Raw genomic sequence first — 21,140 nt, forward strand, 5'->3', positions numbered from 1 at the left:
ATAAATTTTATGTTTGAGTCACACACCTAAGCATTTTTAAAGTGTTGGTTCAAATTCCTTCCAATACATAAGCTGTAACTCTATTTATAAAGATGCAAGAAATTTTTCAAGGCATGGTAAAATAATAGCATTAAATGTGGAGACCAATTTTCCCTTATTTCTAATAGCATCACACCCAAAAGAATGAGACGATAGCAAGCCAAGTTGCTGTCTGCTTTTTCATGAGGGCGGTCTTGATTCTGGGAAATAGTGAGGATCCCTATAAATCTGTTTCACTGGGACTCAGCGTCAGTCTGACCCACCCAAGCAATAGATGTCTATGGGCAAAATCATAGGCAAAGACTAGTTGCTCTCTTCAGCAGTATTTGTACAGACTATCTCTCATTTTCCTGATCTCTGGATTTCTAATTGTCTTTTCCCATCACTCCTTAATTATCCACCTTAAGTCTGCCTACTGCACCCATTGGAATATAGGTTTCTGATTCTAACCACCAGCATGTTTTCTTGGACTCTAAGTGGTTCTTATGTTCTAGATTCAGGGTTCTCTGAAGCAAGAGTGCCCTCATCCTTAACCCTGAACTCACAGGATCCATAGAACTGGACTCAGTCCTCTACCACCACCAGTCATCTTTCAAAACTACTTCTACATATGCTCAAAATATCCTTTGAAGTTTTAGACTAGAATCACTGAAGAGCATCTAGTGGATTTTCTACTGGCAGCTTGCAATGAGCAGCTGTGGTGTAACCGAAGAGAATAGATCCTGGCATCCAGAGCAGGTGGTCAAATCCCAGCCCTGTCACTTACTAGATGGTTGACCTTAACACAGCCTTCATTTAAGGTCAGTCACTTCATCTGTAAATAGGAATACAACTAACCTCATAAGGTGGCTGTGAAGAATGAATGAGATTATATAGGACCCATCTTAATCAGAATAAAACCTAAACAACTTAGCCTGACTGATGAGACCCATGCTCTGCCCCACGACCAAGTCATTTCTTACTATTCTCTCCCTAATCCACCATCCACCAATCACATTGGCTTTCTCTCTGTACCTTGAAGGTGCCAAGCCCCTTTTGAGAATTCAGAGATCTCTCCCTTTACCTGAAATACTCTCACCAGGAGTTCCTATAACTTTCCCTTCTCTTCATTTAGGTCTCAGCTCAAATTTCCCCTCCTCAGAGAGGGCCACATTAAACATCTAAGCTGAAATAGCAGCCCTCTTACTTAATATCCTATCCCATTCCTTATTTTACTTTCTTCAGACTAGTCATCAATAATTGAAATAACAGAATTGCTCATTTTTGTAGGCTTTTCTTACCCATCTCCTTCCACAACTAATAAAGCACTAGAAGAGTCTTTGTCTTTGTCTTCCCCGAGCCTATCACAGAGCTGGAAACATAGTATTTGCCCAATAAATGTCATTTTAACAAATGAGTGAATTTCATCTTTTAACAAATTGCTAGGATCTTATTAGGGTCTAAGGATTGGATGGTGGAAAAGTCAGTCAAATTTCTCACTGGGGAGACCAGTGCTCCATTAATAAGTTTGGAATATTAGCAGGTGTGACTGTCTGTGTTACAGGGAAGGGAGGGTTGAGTAAACTTAGTTCTTCCTTCCAAATGGAACACTAGAGGAGAAATAACAATTGGCCTGAGGTATAAGAGGGAAAAACTCAGCCCTGCTGACCGTTTATTTGTTCTAAGTACAAGATTATATCAACCATGGAAATTGGACCAGTTCCTCTCCATTCAAAGAGAATGTGTGCCAGTCTAATTGAAATTTGACATAAAAAATAAAAATTTTAAATGCTATCCCTCCCACACAGACGTTTAGACTATTGATGTCCTCTGACTTCAGATGTTGACAGTATGTTCAAGTTGGAGGAAACCTTGAGAAACAAAAGGAACTGATAAAAACGTCTGTACCCAATCCCAAAGCTATGGTGCACTGCCTCCCTTCTTGTGATACTGAACAAAAAGCCTATTCATTCACTCAACAGGCATTATGAGAGACCTTAACATTTTTGAAGCCCTACAGGAAGCAGACAGATAGTTACGTTAGCAGGTTTCCTGACGATCTGATCAGGTCAACAACTTGTTTGTGGGTAAAGCCTTCTGTGCTCACACCATTGATATTTGCAAGGACATCACCTGGGAGATACCAAGAAAAATGAGCGTTAAAGCAGTTGGTTAAATAGTATCTCCTGACATGCAAATGAAACAAAACAAGCCAGCCCCAAACCTCAGCAACACAAAGGAGCTAAGAAAATCCGAAGCAACAATCACATCCTGACCTTCACTAACAAAAAGATTTCTTGGCATTTAAATAATTCCTAACATGAGCAAAAAGTCATAAATTACCAGCTTGCAGGCCAGCGCAGTGTGCTGGGCTGTCCTCCTGGATTTTGCAGATTAGTGTGCACATCTCTGAGGGGTAGGTGTTGTGGTTCTGGAGCCTGTAAGTCTGTAAAAATTAAAGTGATACATAATTACTATTCAAAAAACTCAGAATCTATTTATCCAAAAATAGAATGGTGTCAATTACCTTAAGTGGTATAATAGGTAAGTGCAAAGAACAATTTGGAAAGGCTTTCCTGAATATCAACTGAATCAAAGGCTCCGATCTTGCAATTCGACCACACAATCTGTAGCCAACCCCATTCATAAAAAACCATCTCGTTCAAGAAAGAAAGTGAGATACGACTGGCTCAAGATTTTATATCTTCAAGCCCAAGAGACCCCTGTTGCTATCATAATTGCATATTTATTAAGAAAAACTAAGTTTCTCATTTCCCGACGAGATGAAACAATAGTGGACAAGAGCAAAGAAAAATCTCTATGTGGTTCTCCCAAGTTAAAGCACTCATTACAGGAGCGTATGAAACAGTACACATCCAGCAAGGGAGAAATGCCAACAATAATTATTTCAAATCAGAGTTCTGCAAATAATGACAATCTGCCCTGCATTAATTCAAAAGTACTATAATTGACTCAATTACCTTCATTTCTGAGCGCTGTCTGGTACGCCTGCCCTGAATACTCACCGGTTCATTAGTCACCCAAGTAAATTAGAAAAAATCACGCGTTGTCTCTTGCCTTGGTTTAGCAAAAGCAGCTTGGTTTTTGGTTTTTGTTTTTTGAGTTTTTTTCAAATTGTACCAAGAACGCTGCATAAATATTTTGTTAGATACAGTGGCCCAATGAGCTATAACAAACCTATTTTTCTTTTCACACATTTAAGTTATGAGGTCTAGTTCCATTTAGAATCAAAATCAGCATTTTGAGTTGAGCAAGTCTTTCAAACATCTGATTCCTAAAATTAAACCACATTATAGCACTGCTGTCTTATGGAGAAATTGTCTGATGTTCAATCCTTCTTGCTTTACAGACATACAGGCTCCAGAACTAAAAGTCAATGTAGAAGTGCAAGCAACTTCTAGAAACTTGCTTTTATTAACCTGTGAGGGATTTCTATCCACTCTATAAGGCATTTAGAATCCCCGTTTCTTAAAGACAGAAGAGACATTTAAAGATCATGTAATATATTTCCCATCTATGTCAGAGACCCCTTTAACATTTCCACCAGGAAGTCTTCTTGGCATGGCCCGGATCCTTCCAGAGATGCAAAGGTAGTCTTGTTCATGTGGCACAGCTATAACATGCACTCCTTTGGGAAACCGCAGTTATAACGATTCTCATTAGCAGTGAGTATCTGCCGTCCATGTCCTGTGATCAGAGCGAGTACAGTAAAGGGGAAAACATGTTGACTGACACAGCTGGCGCCTATATATATGTTTGCAAGAAGTGTAAAATTTGTGGGTTAGAGGTAGAGACGAGAAGGCAGAGTCCCCAAAGTTTTGGAAAGAAATAATTATTTGGATATTGCTCTCTCTCTCTCTCTCTTACCCAGTCTTCCAGCTGCCATTTTTAGGGGCCAATGACAGAATGATCACCCGCACTTCTTAGAGACATAAAAGTCACATCACCCCTTCTCATGCCCAGTGATCTTCATTCTAATGCCTGTCGTGTGCTGATCTTTCACTGGGGTACCAGGCACATTATTAAGTATTTTATATGTGTTATTTCATTTGAAACTCCTAAGAATCTCATAAGGTAGCATTGAGAGAATGTCAGCTGAGGTGTGCATGAATCTAAAGCCTGTGTTCCTGTCATGCTGCATAACTCTCATTAGCAGCATAAACATAGCACCCACAGGAAACCAGAGAGGAGGTGAACTTGTTTTCTTCCAACATGGCCTTCACCTGATGGACCAAGACTCAACTATGTATTAACAATGGGTGCACAATATGGGTACATTAGACTCTCTCTGGTCTTCACAAAGTTGCCAGAACATCTCTTCTATTTGATGACTTCTCCAAATCTTATGACTGGAGCTTGTCATGGAAAGCATACACCAAACAGAATTTGCAGAGGAGTGGATTCCTGCATAGTGAGGTAACACCCACGCTCCAGCGCAGAGGTGAAGCCATCAGCTCATGTTGATCTACAAACGTTCACAGTGCTGCAGCCTGTTGCTTACTAATGATAGTTTTGATTCTTGCTCCATGTAGAGTAAGTGTTTATGGCGTGGGGGAGAAACATGGGGAAGCAGTGATATATACCACAGAAGAGTAAGAAAAAAAAATCTTCATTTGTCACGTTCAGCAGGGTGAGTAGTCATTGATCCTGTTTTCAGAAGCAATTGCTGTACATCCTTGAGGATAATTCTCACTTAAAAAGAAGCAGTCACAAAAAGCACAGTGTCTCTAAGACAGAAAAGAGCATGTTTCATGTGAATGGGAAAAAAGAGACAGTACTATGGAAGAATTACAGAATTCACCAAATTTAAAAGTAGAAGAGTTCAGAAAGTAGATGGCATCTTCTTTTCTCCTATAGCCTTCTCCCTGTTCATTTCAGCAGATTCCATTTGGCTTCTTTATTCATAAGCATGTTTTACGTAGCAGCTTCCTGTTCCTAATCTTAAAGTATACACTGACTTTCCAATTGTGGGGCTGATATTCAGTCACCAAAGTTTTCTGAAAGCAGCACCAAAGCTAAGATCTAAAAAGCTGGTCTAAAAGCTGAGGTACAGTATAAAAATATGATTGTGCAAAACACATCTAAAAGAAATGCAAAAGTGTTATGGAAAAAAAACAGTAATACTTAAGCTACTACTGTCACACTTAATTGGTCTAGCCTTTATTTGACCTAACTCACCATCTTTACAAATATGGCCACGAGAAAGCAGACAGCAAATAAGAAATAAAATTCTTAGGCAATTACAGAGAAACCTAAGAAGAGTGTTAAAAATTTCCTAGAGCATGAGTAGAGCCAAATGTTCCTAAGTGCTTCAAATAATAATTATAAAGTGTGGTCATTAAGAAGAATAAAGCACAAATTTCTCATTATATACAATATGAAACCTTTAGTCTTTTTGAAATGCAACAGGAGCTGTACATGAATACATGGTCTATATACACAAATACATATGCTTTCAAGTATTTCTTGAATTCCAAAGTATAAATTTAAAATCTGATATACACCATAAAAAACGATAATGCAAAACATAAAGAAATGCAGATATATATATAATGCACATCTATAAAGAGTACAAGCATTTCTGGTCAGTCTCAGACATAAGGGAATACTGCCGCAACTAAGAACAAGGAGGTGAGCATGTCTCAGGGGTTTTTTTTATTTGCGTCAATGCTTTCTTTCATTGATAGTACCCAACACACTGAAAAACTACCAAAAACAGCCAAATCATTCTCTAATCTTGACTTCATTCTTTCTTTGTAAATATCATGACACTACCAATGCCACTTTCTTCATTAAAAGTCTGGAAAACTTGAAAGCTGCCCACCTGAATTTCAAATCCAAATGTTCCATTATCCTGCTTTTCCACAGTCACAAGCTTTCTGTAATAAAAAATTAAAAACATAACTATGCATGAAGATCAAAGTATCACATTTGGCACATACTTATTAAAAATAACTGTCAATTAAAAATAGCTGACATTTATGTAAATTGTAGTATGTATGACTCTGTGTGTGTGTATGTGTGTGTGTGTGTGTGTGTGTGTGTGTGTGTATGCCTTATCAACAGCCTGGAGAGCTGTGTTCCTAAATATCTTGGTGAGAGACCAAAAAATAAAAGAATCTCTTTACCTTTGAGACCAGGAAAATTCACCTAAAGAACTTGATCTCGTCAAAGCAAGCTGAAAAATACAAGCGCACAGTTATTGAAAGGTCCTTAAGACACATCTGTAACATGTTCTAAATCACAAAGGACTTTGTTCTTTATCACCTTCTTTGGCCCAGCTCCTGGGAAATTGTTACGTAAAAGCAGTAATTTCCATTCTCTGGTGATAGCAAAGGATTGCTGGGAAAGGGAACATTCAGGCATTCTGTTTAAAAGATTAAAAGAGGCTCTGATAATAATACACTGTGGCAAGGGAGTTAATGTGGCAAAACTCCAAAGCTTCCAGAAAGAACTTCATATCTAATCTGTATTTAAAATAGCCTCTGAAAGATTAACCACAGTAATTTATAATCACACTGAAATCCGAAGAAAAATAACACCCATAGACTGGCATATAAAACCCAAATACTTGATAGTTTTTGGAGATGCTGATGAAATGACTGTGTTTACTGTAATAGTTCAATATGTTACTGTTTTTAGTGGGATAAAATAATCTCTAAACAACCAACTCATATACAGAAACACAAATCAAGTGAAACCTGGGACACAAAACTTCAATTCTGTTTGTAACTTATTTTTGAATTGTTTTGGAAGAGGGCGGTGAGATTTCCAGCCAAGACAGGAAAGGAATGTCAGAATGGGATAAATAATAACACCTTCATTCCTCTGCATCTTTTGGAAAAAGATTATATAAACATAAGCTTCCAGGATCCATTCTATCATTGTAAACAGAGGAAAAGTTAACAAAAGGTGGCATCTTGTTTTTTAGGTGACTGCAGAGAGTTTTTGTGTGTTTTTTGTTTCGTCTGTTTGTTTAGGAATCAACAAACGTTAATTAGCCCTTTCTCAAGTGTTAGTCCAAGGGCCCAAAACAAGCTCATGCTACTACTAGCTCACACATGGTGTTTATCTGTTAACCTGATATAGTTGTCATACATCAATGAATACATAAGATGTCAGGAGATCAATGCATAGTCCAAACAAATAAAAATAAAATGAGCAGAGGGTGAAAATCAAAAGGTAAAAGTACATAGAAGAAATTAATGCACAAATGAAATGCTCATCAGGACATTTGTTAGGAGAGAAGCCTACATCACTGTAAGGAATTCAAATTATCAGGTACCAAATGTCAACATTCTCACAAATTTTCTGGAATGGCTCAGTGTTCAGAATTAAGCCATTGGTCAGTAAAGTTAACGTAATGGAGGGCTGATCTCTTCCCACCAATTTGAGTGGTCCAGAATTCCAATTCTGGACCACAAATCACTTAAATCAACCTGAAGACTGCAATAGGAAGGCTCAGACCCCAAAAGATTCTCTAGATTTGCTAAAAAGTATCTGTTTTCAACTTATAAGGACTAACTGTGGAATGCCTACAACAATTTGTATGGTTTGTTTCAGTCTGAATTTGTTCTGATGTGTACCATTAACAACTGTGTAGTAGGCTGCCTTCTTGTGGAAGAGAGCAATAAAGTTGACATTCCCAAACCTTCTCAATCTCTCCCTTATATTGTACTCACATTTTCTTAATCTTATTTTCATTCTTTGCATCTGCTTGGCTTTTATCCTTATTTCAGATTGTAAGGCACTTAGGTAGGTCATATCTAATTATGTTATCTGTATCTTGGGTTTATATTTTAAAATATTACTCTCGTATCAATATTCATCAGATTATTCACATACGGAGGTATATATGTATATTTATATGAAGGGCATACTGAATCAAATACCTCTCTTCTATACATAATTATCCGTATGCTTTGGGCCTCTTGAGGAATGTATTTGTTTTACTTTCTACCTCAATGCCTAGCACAGGGCCTGGAATAGAGTGAAAACTTAAAATCAGCTAAATAGACAAACAGAAGTAAACTACCAGACACCAATACAAGCGAGTAAGTGCTGGTGGGAATCCCAAGTAAAATACTCATGTTCAGGAGGAATGTGTTACGATCTTCAGCTTTGCCCTTCATTATATTAAATATTCATAGGAAAAACTCAAGGGTAATCATCAAAAAATATAAAATAAAATTTAAAACTCCAAAATATGTAGCAAAATTAAAAATGAAAGGAAAGAAACAAGATTAAAAAAAACACCTCAATCCAAAAACAGCAAGAACGATAGAAAAAGGACTAGTAGAAAAGAAAGTAAATTAGTGTGTTGCTAAATGAATGAATGTTGGCAAGAATTAATGAATTATTAAAATTTTGAGCCTTTCCTCGGCAATTTTAAATGTCCTTTTGTTAGGCAAATAATCATAGCATTAATGGGAACCTCAAGATTTCATCTGGTCAACCCTCTACCTGCCTTCTGAATCAAAAATCATTCTAGATAGATTCAAATCTAAAATCTTTTATGGCTACGAAACAAATCCATGACCTCTACAGAGGAAGACACTTCCCCACCCCACCTCATGCTAACCTTTCTATCTAGCTAATATTTGTCTTATACAGTGTGAGATGCAGAGCAGATACTCAGTTCCTGCGGACTGACTGATTTGGGTTATCAGTGACACACACAAAAAATCACACTAAGTCAAATTATAAATTAGTTTCCACTCTGGATCAGCAATGAGCCTGTCTCAGGCACCTAACATTTAAATAAAAAACCATTTAAATAAATTAGGCACCATCAAATTCTCTGACACGTGCCACATCTTGACACAAAGGCTCCTTGTTTTTGATCCGGGCTGTCAGACTCAGGCATGTGGAAAGGAATGTTCTCAGGGTTCAACCTCGCTTGCACACTAAACTATCTGCCGGTGTGAAATGAAATATGTCTAATGTCTTATCAAGGTCTTCCACTTTGAAAGACGTTTTCCCTGCAGCCCTTTCCCTCGAGTGAGCAGCCCTATTCTAGGATCTAACCAGGGAAGTCCCTGCTCCCCAGACTTCTGTCCCAGCCAGAGCCTTTCCTCAGGGTTGTAGCTATGATACCAAAACTCATGAATGAGGAACTGATGTGGAGTGAACAGCATATGCTGGCAACAGCTGTCTTTTATTACACATTATCTAATATGAGAAATCTAGGTTTAGCGATTTGGCACGCCTGCAAACTACACATTTAATTAAGACTGCAGAGTAGACAAAGCTCCTTAACCCCTTGCTGGCCACTAATATAAAGCTACCTGGGGTTTGGCTTAGGATCCCTCTTCTTTTGTTGTTAGTCAGATGACACAAAAGATCAGGCATTAATATTCAAAACGTAATATTTGCTGCTATGCAATGATTCACAACGTCCCTCTTTAGTGGAAAACCAAGACCAAATACTTCAGCTGTCAGTCTGCTAAAGATAGGATAATCTGCAGCTCAGCCAGATAGCCAGCCCGCCTCAGAGGAGGTCAAAGTTCAATCCTGTAGCCACTTCTGTGGCTAAGTAACAGACAGTTACTTCCTGGTCCCCAGGCTGTGCTCTCATTTCCTGAAAGTGTTGAGGGGTGGGGAGGGAAGGGTGCTTATGCACAGAGGAGGTGTTTTGTTTTTGTTGTTTGCTTCAAAAGTCCCCAAATTTTGTGCTCTCCTCCTCTTCCAGTCCCCTACTTCACTCTCTGCGGTTCCTCCCTGAACACCACTGTTTTCTTTTCTCTTTTAAGTCAGGAACCTTAGGACACAGGGCTCCACAGACTATTCTAAGATCCAGCAAAATAATGGATCTGAACTCAATTTCCTAACTTGTAAGTACCCTGAAGGAACCCAAAGAGAATGTTGCAGCTCCCCAGGAAAGGCTCACTGTGAGCTCAACCTCTTTTTCAAGAAAAAATGTTGAATATTGACTCTAAGCATGCAGCAATAGGATTAGAGAATACTTTTCAAATTCTTTTCTAGTGAAATTAACACAGTTTTCTACCAAAAACTATTCATTAAATGATCAGAATACCTTGTTGCGGTTAGGAACACCTGGGAGTTTCGGTAAGAGATACTGTGCAGCCAGAAATAATGGAAAGGTTCATGAAGGGCAGAATCCATCTGAGAAGTGCATGCATCACAGAGTTTAGCACAATGTTCCATACCTGAACTTTGATGTGAGATCACCCTTCCAGAACTTGCCTATTTAGTAATAATTTGATAACCAAAAGAAAATCAGGCAAAGAAAGTCAGTTTGTGGTACCACTAATGCACATTTAATCTTCTTGTCTGTCAGGTGCCTGGTTCTCCCTACAGCATTTAGTGAAAATTATTTCCCAAAAGCCACCTACTACCCTTGGTAGAGTGGACAGTAAGGTACAATCACCACTCCTTTGACATTACAACATTTATAAAGACTATCCTTATTTCCTGCTGTCTCCTTCCTACAGTGTTTTCCCTTCTAGGGAGTTTTTCTCTAGAACTATGTTCAGAAGTAGGAGCCGTACTGGGGTGTCTGTCACCTCGTACAAATATAGGTATTAAGATAACATGCACACACAGAAATCTATTTTTAAACAATTCTGAGTGTAAACACTCAAATGATTCTGAAGATTAATCTGAAACTACAGGCTACCCAGATACAGCTTTGCAGAAACCAAAGCCAACAATAACAAGAAGTTTCAACTGTTGACGTCAGCCCCGAAAGGTTGAAAATAACAGTGGGCAGAGAAACACCTGCTCGCATGACTGCCTCACAGGGATCTCGTTGCCTGCAATTCAGTCAGTGCCAAATGAGTGATTATTCTCTAAAAACCGGTTAAAGGAAATGAACACTCATTTGGAAAATTCTGAAATGTTTGGATAAACTTGCATCAGGTCTCATTGATGATAACCGTACAGAATCAAATGTCTCGTGTACAAGAGGCTTTGTTTTGCTGGGGGTTTTTCCTTAAAGTAATTCTCACAACAGTAAGAAACAGTTTGAAAAGGAGTCTACCATGGGAAAGAATATTAAAAAAGGGAGAAGTTAAGACCTAGAAAAGATGAGAACATGCAAATAAATTAATTGGTGTGGGACTGTGTATGTGTATATGTGTATGTATATATATTATCTGCATACACATACATACTCGTGCATTTCATACGCCAATATCCCTCTCATTATCTTCCTCCAGTAACCTTCTACTGATTGCATTTTTCAGTTCACGCTGTCTTCACTCAGGCTTAAAACCTGACGTGGACTCCTCCATCTTTCTTGCCTTTCAGATTCAAGTCTTTGGGTCTCCTCTCCATTCTCTTCTTTCCTCTTTCTCCAACTACTGCAAAAGTTGCTCCCCCATCACTAGTCTCTGCTGACTTACCGACAGCATGTTTCTAGAGTGAGGTTCCTGAAACCCACTACTGCTCAAACACGCTCAGTGGTTCCCTGTGTTGGTCAGATTACAGCTCTCTCAGGGGAAGTGTCCAAGTGTTTTGTAAAGCAGCCCAGCCCTGAGGTCTCCCCTCACCCCCCACACAGACACTTACAAGTCCTCCTGACATGATAATGTGCTGTTACCTAAACATGTCCTAAAGGCCCCAAGATCTGTGCCGCAGCATTAATTATTCCCCTATCTGGGAATACCCTTCAATATCTGCAATATCTATCTGCCAAGGTTGTATTCAAAGGCATGTACTTGAATTAGAGTATTTATGTTGTTTTACATTGTATAACACCTATTCGTTCTGCCTCCTTAATTGTAAACCCTATAAGGGCAAGAAACAGGTTCATCTGATCTTCTCCTCCTACACTGCTCTATGTCTGAAAACTGAATAAAGACTTTGGTACTTCTCAGAGTTGCTTTATTTTCAGATAGGGAGTAACTTGACAGAAATGTTCATCATTATATTATACTTAATGTCACAATAGCACTTTTGGATCGAAAAAGAACAATAATCCAAACCATGGCAAATTATGCCCTTATCTTCATTGTGAAAAATACCAAGGAATCGGCTATGTACATCACAGAAAAAAGATCATGACTCTCCCGCTATGCTATCGCTCTCTAATCCTGAAATTATTAGGCTTAAGAGGAGCATGTGATGTACACGCAAGGTTTAAAGGCAAAAATTCATGCTTTAAAACAATTCCAAGTATTTTCTGTAAAGTATTATATCTAAATTCAGATATGTACTTGGGGCATTATAGCGAGTTATAACCAAAATCTGAAGAAGTGTAATGATTTAATTTTTTTAAAAAAATTAAAGAATGAAAAAATTCACAATAAATTCAGTTGTATATGGATTTTTCCAAATGGGTTTTCCTCTCTAGGGAAATACTTTACAGTAAAAATAAAAAAGTAATAGCATAAGTGTTGAGCACATACTACACGTCAATGTCTGCAGGAAGCATTGCACATTTCCTCACTTAAGCAACAAAAGAGCCCCACAGAGTGGTTCTATTATTATCTTCATTTTAGAACACTGAAAACTGAATCTCAGAGAGGCAAGTGACTTGCTCAAGATCTCACAGCTATTAAGTGGCCAAGCAGCTGTTCAATCTGGCACTCACTCATCTAACAAAAGTCTTGATTCCAATAGCATAAGGTGTGTGCCCATGCCCCAAAGCTGAAGAAATGACTATCAAGGACAGGGAGTGAGGCTGGGAGGGAAAGAATCAATGCGAGACATACAGGGAAAAAGATCAACAATTCTCAAACTAGTCATGTCTATATACACTATCTTCAAGTATGATGCGTTTGATGGTTGTCATTTTACCTGAACACCTCTTTAAATGAGAAAAACAATCTTTTAAATTTTGTCTTAAAAAAAGAAAGTTTTATTTGGGTCTTCAATCTTTGGACTGGTCCAACAGCTTCTCTGGGCTCCTTGCCTCCTTCCTCACCAATACACTTAGTCACTAATTCCAAAGCCTCTCAAATAACACTATTAGTATGAAGTCACACAAACGTATCACTCTGCTGCAAGAGAACATGAATACTCTAAAAGGTACAAAATAGTAATCATACCTGCTTTCTTCCCCGGGGCAAAGTAGCCACAGTGTCTGCCAGCATTTGAATTCTTCTATTATCATCCATCTGGAGGCGGCCTGTGAGTGTGGGGTAAGAGCTATACGCTGGACCAGCACAGTAGTCCACCAAGTTGCCATTGCTGCTGTGTTGTATGAGTCTTTGTAAAGACATTGTGAATAAAGATTACTGCAGCTGGCACATGGTTGAGTGGCTTTGCAGGATGGGGGAAACTAAAAGTATAACCATCTGACAAGTAATCAAAAGTAGCAAAGCAGAAAGAGCCCATGTGACTTCTGTGGTTTGAAGTCCTTGTTACACAAACGCTATCTTGCAGTTCACTCCCATTTCCCAATGCTTTTTTCTTTAAACCCCTTGGGAGAACCTAAAGCTAGTTTTTACCATTAAAAGTAATCAACTTTTTTTTTTTCTCTCTCCTTCAAACAGCCAGAACTCGTATGCTTTCATGTTCTGTGGCAAATTGTGTTCAAAACACCATCTGCCTTTTTTTTTTTAAGGGAGGAAAAAAGCTTCCCCAACTTCTGCCATTTGTTTCCCATCCACTCCCCTACTTAATGTGGGCAGTGCTATGTAAAAGTCAAGATGTGCGAACACTCAGTTCTTGTGAATATAAGCAAGAATTACAGGGTCCAGTCATAACATTCTCTCACGAAGTCCTTGTAATGTACTTTCCCCCAAGTACACCCTAGCTCATTAATGTTCATCAAAAAGACATTATACCTGCTACTTGGGCTGTAACCATTCAGCATTTTCTGGTTGCCCTTCTACTACTTTGTCTTGACTGAAATTATCCATCATCTTTAAAGAAACAAGGGGAGGGGCAGACCAGCACAATTCGAGCACAAAGTTGGCCATATCTTAGACTGGACTTTGCTGCAGCATCAGCAAGTGGTCCTGGGGGAGGATTAGAGAGGGCAGGAAGGTAAAAGCAAAGCAAGGTGTCACGAGAATGTTACCAATTGGTCCCAGCATGCACATATGGGCAAAGGGAGACAGCATGAGTACCCAAGATGACAGATGCTTTTTTGACGGGGGTTGGGGACATGTAGAGTTGAGAGAATGGGTTTCAGAGGAGGAGCAGGGGACACAAGTAGAAGAAACAATCAAAACAAAAATCAAAACGAGAAGTTTTACATATGATAAAAAGGCAACTGTGATTTTCAAAATCAGTTTGGTCAATAGTAGAATTTAAAAGAGTTAGAAAGACTTTGAACTAAGATGGAAGTCAAGGTGAATTCAGCTCAAGCAGAGCCTACCAAATTTAAATCGCAAAATCTTCTGAGTTAACAGTGCTTCAAGAGATAAAGCCAACTCAGAAATTTTTAAAACCCTAGCACAGCATGACTCATTATTAATGGAATTGGATTATGACACGAACAAAACCATGTCTCCAAAAACATATAAAGATCTCAACTGGGATTACAAATACATATGCCTTCAGGGGCCAGATGGGTAAAATAATATAATATAAATGGGTAAATCAAAAGAAATCGATAGAGACTTTGTCAACTAAAGAATATGTCAATTATAAAGACATTTATGTAATACGTGTGTGTGTGTGTGTGTGTACAGAGAGAGAGTGTGATTTTAAAAACAGCTGCAGGCTATGAGGTGCATGACTTAGACCAACACAATTAACTGAGAACAGCAGTCCACCTGTCCTCCAGGAATTTTATAAAGTTAGATAAATATTTTAGTATTTCAAAAAACCTAATGGAAATTATATATTTGCTTGATATAAGGCCACACAGGCCAACTAACAAGCAAGTTTTGTAGATGGATGCTAAAATTGTATCAATTTAGTGTGTTATACTGATCTTAAGCTGACATAAATTATAGGTCTATTATTAAATTGGAAAATAAATTATTTTCTACTTAACTTATGAAATGTGTTTAACAAGTAGAATCTTGCAAATCATGAGATCCAAGTCTGTAAAATCAGAATCAAAGGGAGATCTGACATTCAGCCAGTACATACCAGTAGGGTCACACTTGTTAATTACATATTTATGACTTGGTCTATTTTGATTGGTCAGTTCCCTGGTCTGATTGTCAGGACCTGTGTCATATCACTTATTAAATATTTTGAATAGCATCCGTGATCAACAGTATGCTTTGTGATAAAATGTTGGGAAACACTAACGTTTTCATATAAATGTGACCTCAAGCCCCAAACCCTTGACTCACAAAGGTGTTCTCCTGTTTACAACTTTTCTTTTCTATAGAATTTTCCTTAAGACAATAATAGTAGCCTGAACTCTCTTTCCCTTTATCCTCCCCTTTATTTTAAAAAGGTGATTCTGAAAATGAATCAAATCAAGCTATCTACCTGCTCACAAGATTTCAGGAGTGCCTCATCATCAATAAAATAAAATTAAAGTACAACAAAATAAAAAGAATTCTATCTCCTTTAATAAAAAGAGTTCATATATAACTTGATTTTCTGAAATTTCATTAAAAATTTCATTTCTTCTGATCTTTCTTTTGCGACTTGACACAGTATACTTAGACTACAGCTAATTGTACACAAGTCTGTTTTCACACTGTCTAATTTCCTCTAATTACCTTGAGTGCAAGAGTGATCTCTTATTTTTAAATTTCCTCTCATATCCCATGTATAGAAAGTGTTCAGTAAATGTTTGTTTGTAAAAAGAAAATGATAGAGCAGTAGATATTGAAGAAAAAGAATTAATATTGTTGTAAAGCATCAAAGAACAAAACCTAAACTGGCAGAAAATTTTTGTAGTACTAAAATCTTCTGTAAGGAGTGATCTGATGGACATGGACAGAATCTCTTTAAAAATATGCCTGCCATGTATTTCAAAAGCTAATATGCAGTTATTGGGGGTGGTGGACATTCTTCTTATTTGGGGAATTTTGTTTATAAATATGCAAATCTCTTGGAATGCATTAATCTTTAATATAAATTAGATGAACCCTAGACGAGTTGGAACATGGGGAAGATTTGATGGAAGCAGGTGAGAGGGGTATGCCTAGCATATGGAACATAGAAAGAAAGGTGGGAGGACCTAGAAGACAAACTTGGCCAACTTTATAATCATCCATGAGACTCTCAGACACCTGTGAGACAGTTGACAATGGGGGTTTGAACTTGGATTCAAATCCTGGCTCTGCTGCTTCAACAGCCTTGTGACCTTGTGAAAGTCATTTAACTTCTCTGCTATGAACTGAATTGTGTCCCTCAAAACTCCTAGGTTGAAGCCTTAAACCCCCCAATGCGACTATATTGGAGATAGGGCCTATAAGAAGGTAAGTAAGGTTAAATAAAGCTGTAAGGATGGGGTCATGATCCAATAGGATTAATGTCCATGTAAGATGAGACCCCAGAGAGCTAGTGCGCTCTCTCTCTCTCTCCCTCTCTTTCTCTGCCATGTGAGGACACAGCAAGAAAGGTGGCAGTCTGCAAGCCAGGAAGAGAGTTCTCATCAGGAACCAAATTGGCTAGCAGCACCTTGATCTTGGGCTTCCCAACCTTCGCAACTACAAGAAAATAAATTTCTACTGTTTAAGCCACTCATTCTGTGTTATTTGTTATTATAGTTTATGGTACTAGTCCAAGATGACTGGTACACTCTCTAAACCTCAGGTTTCGCAGATATAAAATAATAATTTGTAGGGAGGAATAGATAAAATAGTCCGTGCATAGCACTTGGTACAAAGTAAACTATTACTATTGAGTTTTATTTTAAGTAATAAAAATTCAAAAGGATAAATTTCAAAGGAAATGACCTTAATTCCGTATGAACTGCCCTATCCATTACCAAACGCTCACACATGCAGAAAGGATGCCCTTATACACCCTTGAGTAGACTAAAGGCTGGGATAGATGTGAAAATCCCTCCTGCTGTGCCCCAAGGTATGCTTGCAGAGTCTTCTTGGAGCCAATGCCTGAAATTTCTGGATTACCATTAGCCCAACTCATCTGTTCGTTGGGGTAGACGTGGGAGGAGGGTAGGTGGTTGCTCAAAAAATAAGAATTCCTCTGTGTTCTTCTGATTTTAAGATAGTTGGTAAGTTTTTTTGTTTGTTTTATTCTGGCTGTTTGCCTTTATTTGTACAAGAAACCTTTCTTTGGCTTCCTGGAATATCATAGGGTTTTGTTTTTTTTGGTTTGCTTATTTGTTTTATTTTGGCTTTTTGCCTTTATTTACACAGGAAGACTTTATTTGGCAACTGGACTAGCGGAGGAAATGGATTAAAGTCACATAGACAATATTGGAATATTTTGAATTTATATGAGATAAATTTAATTTTACTTTCATATACGAGAGCCTACTAAATGTGACAACTGTTTTGTCTTATTTCTTACCTTCTTTGAGTGATTGGGTTGGCTAGATGGGTGTCTCCATTTTTCCCAAACACTCTGTGGGGCAGTGGGTTTCTAAGAGCGTTCCCCACAGAAGAGTAGCCTGCTTCAGAAAAGCATAAACTAAAACTCTACAATCAGGACTGGCTCTTAAAAATCCCCAGCTCAGGAAAGGGAAATAACAGAAACAGAGGTCATGAAGCCCATATAATAGAAATCCTATTGTGGAAACAAACTAAATATTAGCTTAGAGTTGTGACATACGTATTTAAAGCAGCACACACACACACACAAAACTTTAAACCTAATATGAATAATAGTTAACAATAGATCATATCCATTGTGTTCTTCTTCTTCTTGTTTTTTTCATGAGGAAGATTTGCCCTGAGCTAAGATCTGTGCCAATTTTCTTCTACTCTGTATATGGGATGCCTCCACAGCATGGCTGATGAGTAGAGTAGGTCCACACTGGGGATGCAAACCCGTGAACCCTGGGCCACACAGGCAGAGCACTCAGAACTTTAACCACTCAATCACTGGGCAGCCCCCACATGTGTTTTTAATACAAGTACAAGAAAACAATTTTCTGATCTATTAAAGTTTAATCCAATCAAATCATGAAGCTATGGGTAGAATATAGTGTTATCCAAGAGATTAAGCCACTAAGATTACCTGGGGTCTTAAATAGATTATCTAGATCAGTTTTTCATGAATCCACCCAGTAAGATCATTTCAAGCTACCTTTTTTGTTTTCTTGATTAGCACCTGAGCTAACAACTGTTGCCAATCTTTTTCTTTCTTTCTTTCTTTCTGTTTTTTCTCTCCAAAGACCCCCGGTACATAGCTGTATATTTTTAGTTGTGGGTCCTTCTAGTTGTGGCATGTGGGGCACCGCCTCAGCATGGTTTGATGAGTGGTGCCATGTCCGTACCCAGGATCCGAACCAGTGAAACCCTGGGCCGCCGCAGCTGAGCACGGAAACTTAACTACTTCGCCACGGGGCGGCCCCCTCAAGCCTTCTTTTAAATGTGAAATGTACGTGGGCCACTTGGAGATGATCAGTAGGTGTACAGGTTTTTAAAAGGACCTTTGTCAGTGTATCTATTCAAAATAGTCTGTAAGTGCGGAGGAGTTGATTGAGTCTTTAGGAGATAGTCTCTACAATAATTTTAAAACTGTCCTCCTCAGAATGTAAGGAGATCCTTTGAGTTATCTGGGGAAGAAGGGAAGAGGAGGAGAAAGAAGAAGGCATGAGAGGTTCTGAGATTTCCAGCCCCGACTTCAATCACAGTAGTTCTGCTTTTTGATTGATTTATACTGTGTTCCTCCTCATACCACGTGGTTTCCCTGGTTTAAAAAACAAAAGCTGAATGAAAATAACAGGCTTATAGAAGAGAGAAAAGAATCAACACATGCTATGCAAAGACAATAGCCTGTTAAGTCCCTCTATAAGAAAATGTCGGCCTGCTAATAAGTTCCCCAATCTCCATGGACATGGTTCCCTTTGAGGAGATAAAACCCTAATAGTATGAACTCTCTTCAATCACAAACACAAAGTAGCCAGTGTAATCAGTAGTCAAAGGATCCCTAACTCTGGATTTGTTGAAAACTCTTCTAAAACAATTTTTCTTCATTAATCTATTAAGACAAAGGTGAAGAGGGTTGAACTGAACTGAAGTCGATTTACATCCTAAGACAAGTAGCCTACTATATGGAGATAACTTTCTGAGAAAGATTAAGTCTCTAAGAGAAATATGATTGGTCCTTTATTACCAGAGTATTTTCTCTATTTGAACACTATTACCTTATCAAAAAAAGTAGCTATTTTTCTTTTAAATTCACTTAATTAATAAAGTATTTTGGAATATGTCCAACCAAGTATAAACATACGGATCTATCTATATATATATAATCTTATATATTTTATATATATATGTAGTATTTTACTGCCTTAACAACCATGAAATAAATGAATAATATCAGCCACACCTAATAAAAATAACTTCAGTAAAGTGGGCTGCTTTCATTCGAATATAAGGGTAACTTAATGGAATGGGTTCATTCAAATCCATTTGAGTCAAGAGCACGTCCTTAAACATTTGGGGGGAAAATAAACCATTTATAAATAGGTAATATATGTGTATGTATGTGTTTGTGTGTGAGAGAGATGAAATTGAAATCATGAACAGGCCAAAAATTATAGAAGAAATTGAGAAAGTAGTCAAAGGCCTATCTTTTAAAACATCATGATATTCAAGTGATTTTACCAGTGCTATATCAAATTTTCAATAGAGATAAGCCATATTAATTGTCCCAGAGCATAAAAGATGATGTATTCTATAAAACTAATCTGATCCTAACTAGATGTAGAGGTGAAAAGAAAGGAAGGAAGGAAGGGAGGGAGGGAGAAAAGGGGAGGGAAAGGGGGAGGGAGGAAATTAAGCCAATCTCAATTATTAATTCTGACACAAATGTCCTAATTAAAATATCAAATTGAGTCCACTAGTGTATTAAAAATAATGCCTCTCAGCCAAGTTAGATGTATTCCAGTAATACAAGGATAGTTCAACATTAGGATATAAAATATTAACAGAAATTACTAAATTTCTGGATTAAAGAAGAAATTCAATGCTATTATAGATGCCGTAGCTATCCAAATTCATCTTTGCTTTGAAGAGTCCCAAATAGGCTGGGGATAGAAGGAAAACTTTCTTAATGGGGTAAAGGGTATCTGCCAGAAACACCCACCAAATATCATCCTTAATGTTGAAATGTGTTTCCATTACAGAGAGAAGGAAGGCAGTGATGACAATACCCTCCCCACTCTTTACTGTTGTATTCTGTGTCACAGATAGGAGGTATAGAATTTGTAAAGAAAGAGACAAAACTGCAAGGTTTGTTGGTGATGTGGTTGTATAACTAGAATATCCAAGACAATTCACTAAGAATAGACTTAGTAAAACAGTTTTCCTAAGTGTAGAATTCAAAGGACAAGATAGAAATAATGGCTCATATAGCCACAATGAATGATAAGGACTTGTAATAATGGGGGAAAGAAACACTATCAAAACAGCCGAAAAGTCATAAAACAGGAATGAACCTAGCAAGCATTTTTAAGATTTATGAAGAACATTATAAAGTCCAGACTAAGGCAAAGAAATACCATGTTCCCATATAAGAAGAGTCCTTCTTGTAAAAATGTCTATTATCCCCAAATTTTCTAAAATATTCACTGTACTGCAAATCAAAATTCTCACAGGTTTTGTCTGTTTGCTTGCTTGTTTATAAAATTTACCTACATTCTTACACTCTCATCTGAAAGAGAAAAATGCCCAAGATTAACCAAGAAGAATTTGAAAATAATAGTAGTTGTGGATGGAGGTGAGGAGGGGCATTGAGAAAATTACCCCACTTAGGTATCAAAAATCTTATGAGTTAGAACTACATTGTCGAATAGCATAGGTCAATAAAAAGAATATTGACAAACAGAATATTGTCAAATGAATAGAGTCCCAAAACATACCCATACATATTTAGAAATTTATTATATCAAGCCATTGTAATTCATCTGGAAAAGAATAAATCCTTCAAGAAATGGGGTTGGCGTCCATTAAGAAAAAATTAAGTCATAGTCTTTTATTACAATATAATAATAAATTCCAGATGGCCTAAGGAATTAAATGCAAAAATAATTTTAAATATATAAAACGACAGCAAAAAATATAGAATATTTTAGTAAG

The 21,140-nt window shown here is 37.7% G+C and overlaps 1 protein-coding gene across 3 annotated transcripts in view; it reads right to left on the bottom strand.

The window, feature by feature from the left end:
- The window catches only part of CYTIP (cytohesin 1 interacting protein), an 83,978-nt gene that overhangs the window by 12,987 nt on the left and 49,851 nt on the right, over positions 1-21,140 (bottom strand). For 2 of the 3 annotated variants that reach the window (XM_070579822.1, XM_070579821.1), the window contains 4 exons: positions 6,168-6,217; positions 5,864-5,918; positions 2,362-2,464; positions 2,058-2,151 (listed from right to left, as the gene is read on the bottom strand). In XM_070579822.1, the coding sequence (XP_070435923.1) occupies positions 2,058-2,151; positions 2,362-2,464; positions 5,864-5,918; positions 6,168-6,217 (302 nt within the window). Of the gene's footprint in view, positions 1-2,057; positions 2,152-2,361; positions 2,465-5,863; positions 5,919-6,167; positions 6,218-13,052; positions 13,465-21,140 lie in introns of those variants that run through there. The other variant, XM_008525445.2, reaches the window with a different exon arrangement.

Source organism: Equus przewalskii, chromosome 17 (assembly GCF_037783145.1).
Source record: "Equus przewalskii isolate Varuska chromosome 17, EquPr2, whole genome shotgun sequence".
Taxonomy (NCBI): domain Eukaryota; kingdom Metazoa; phylum Chordata; class Mammalia; order Perissodactyla; family Equidae; genus Equus; species Equus przewalskii.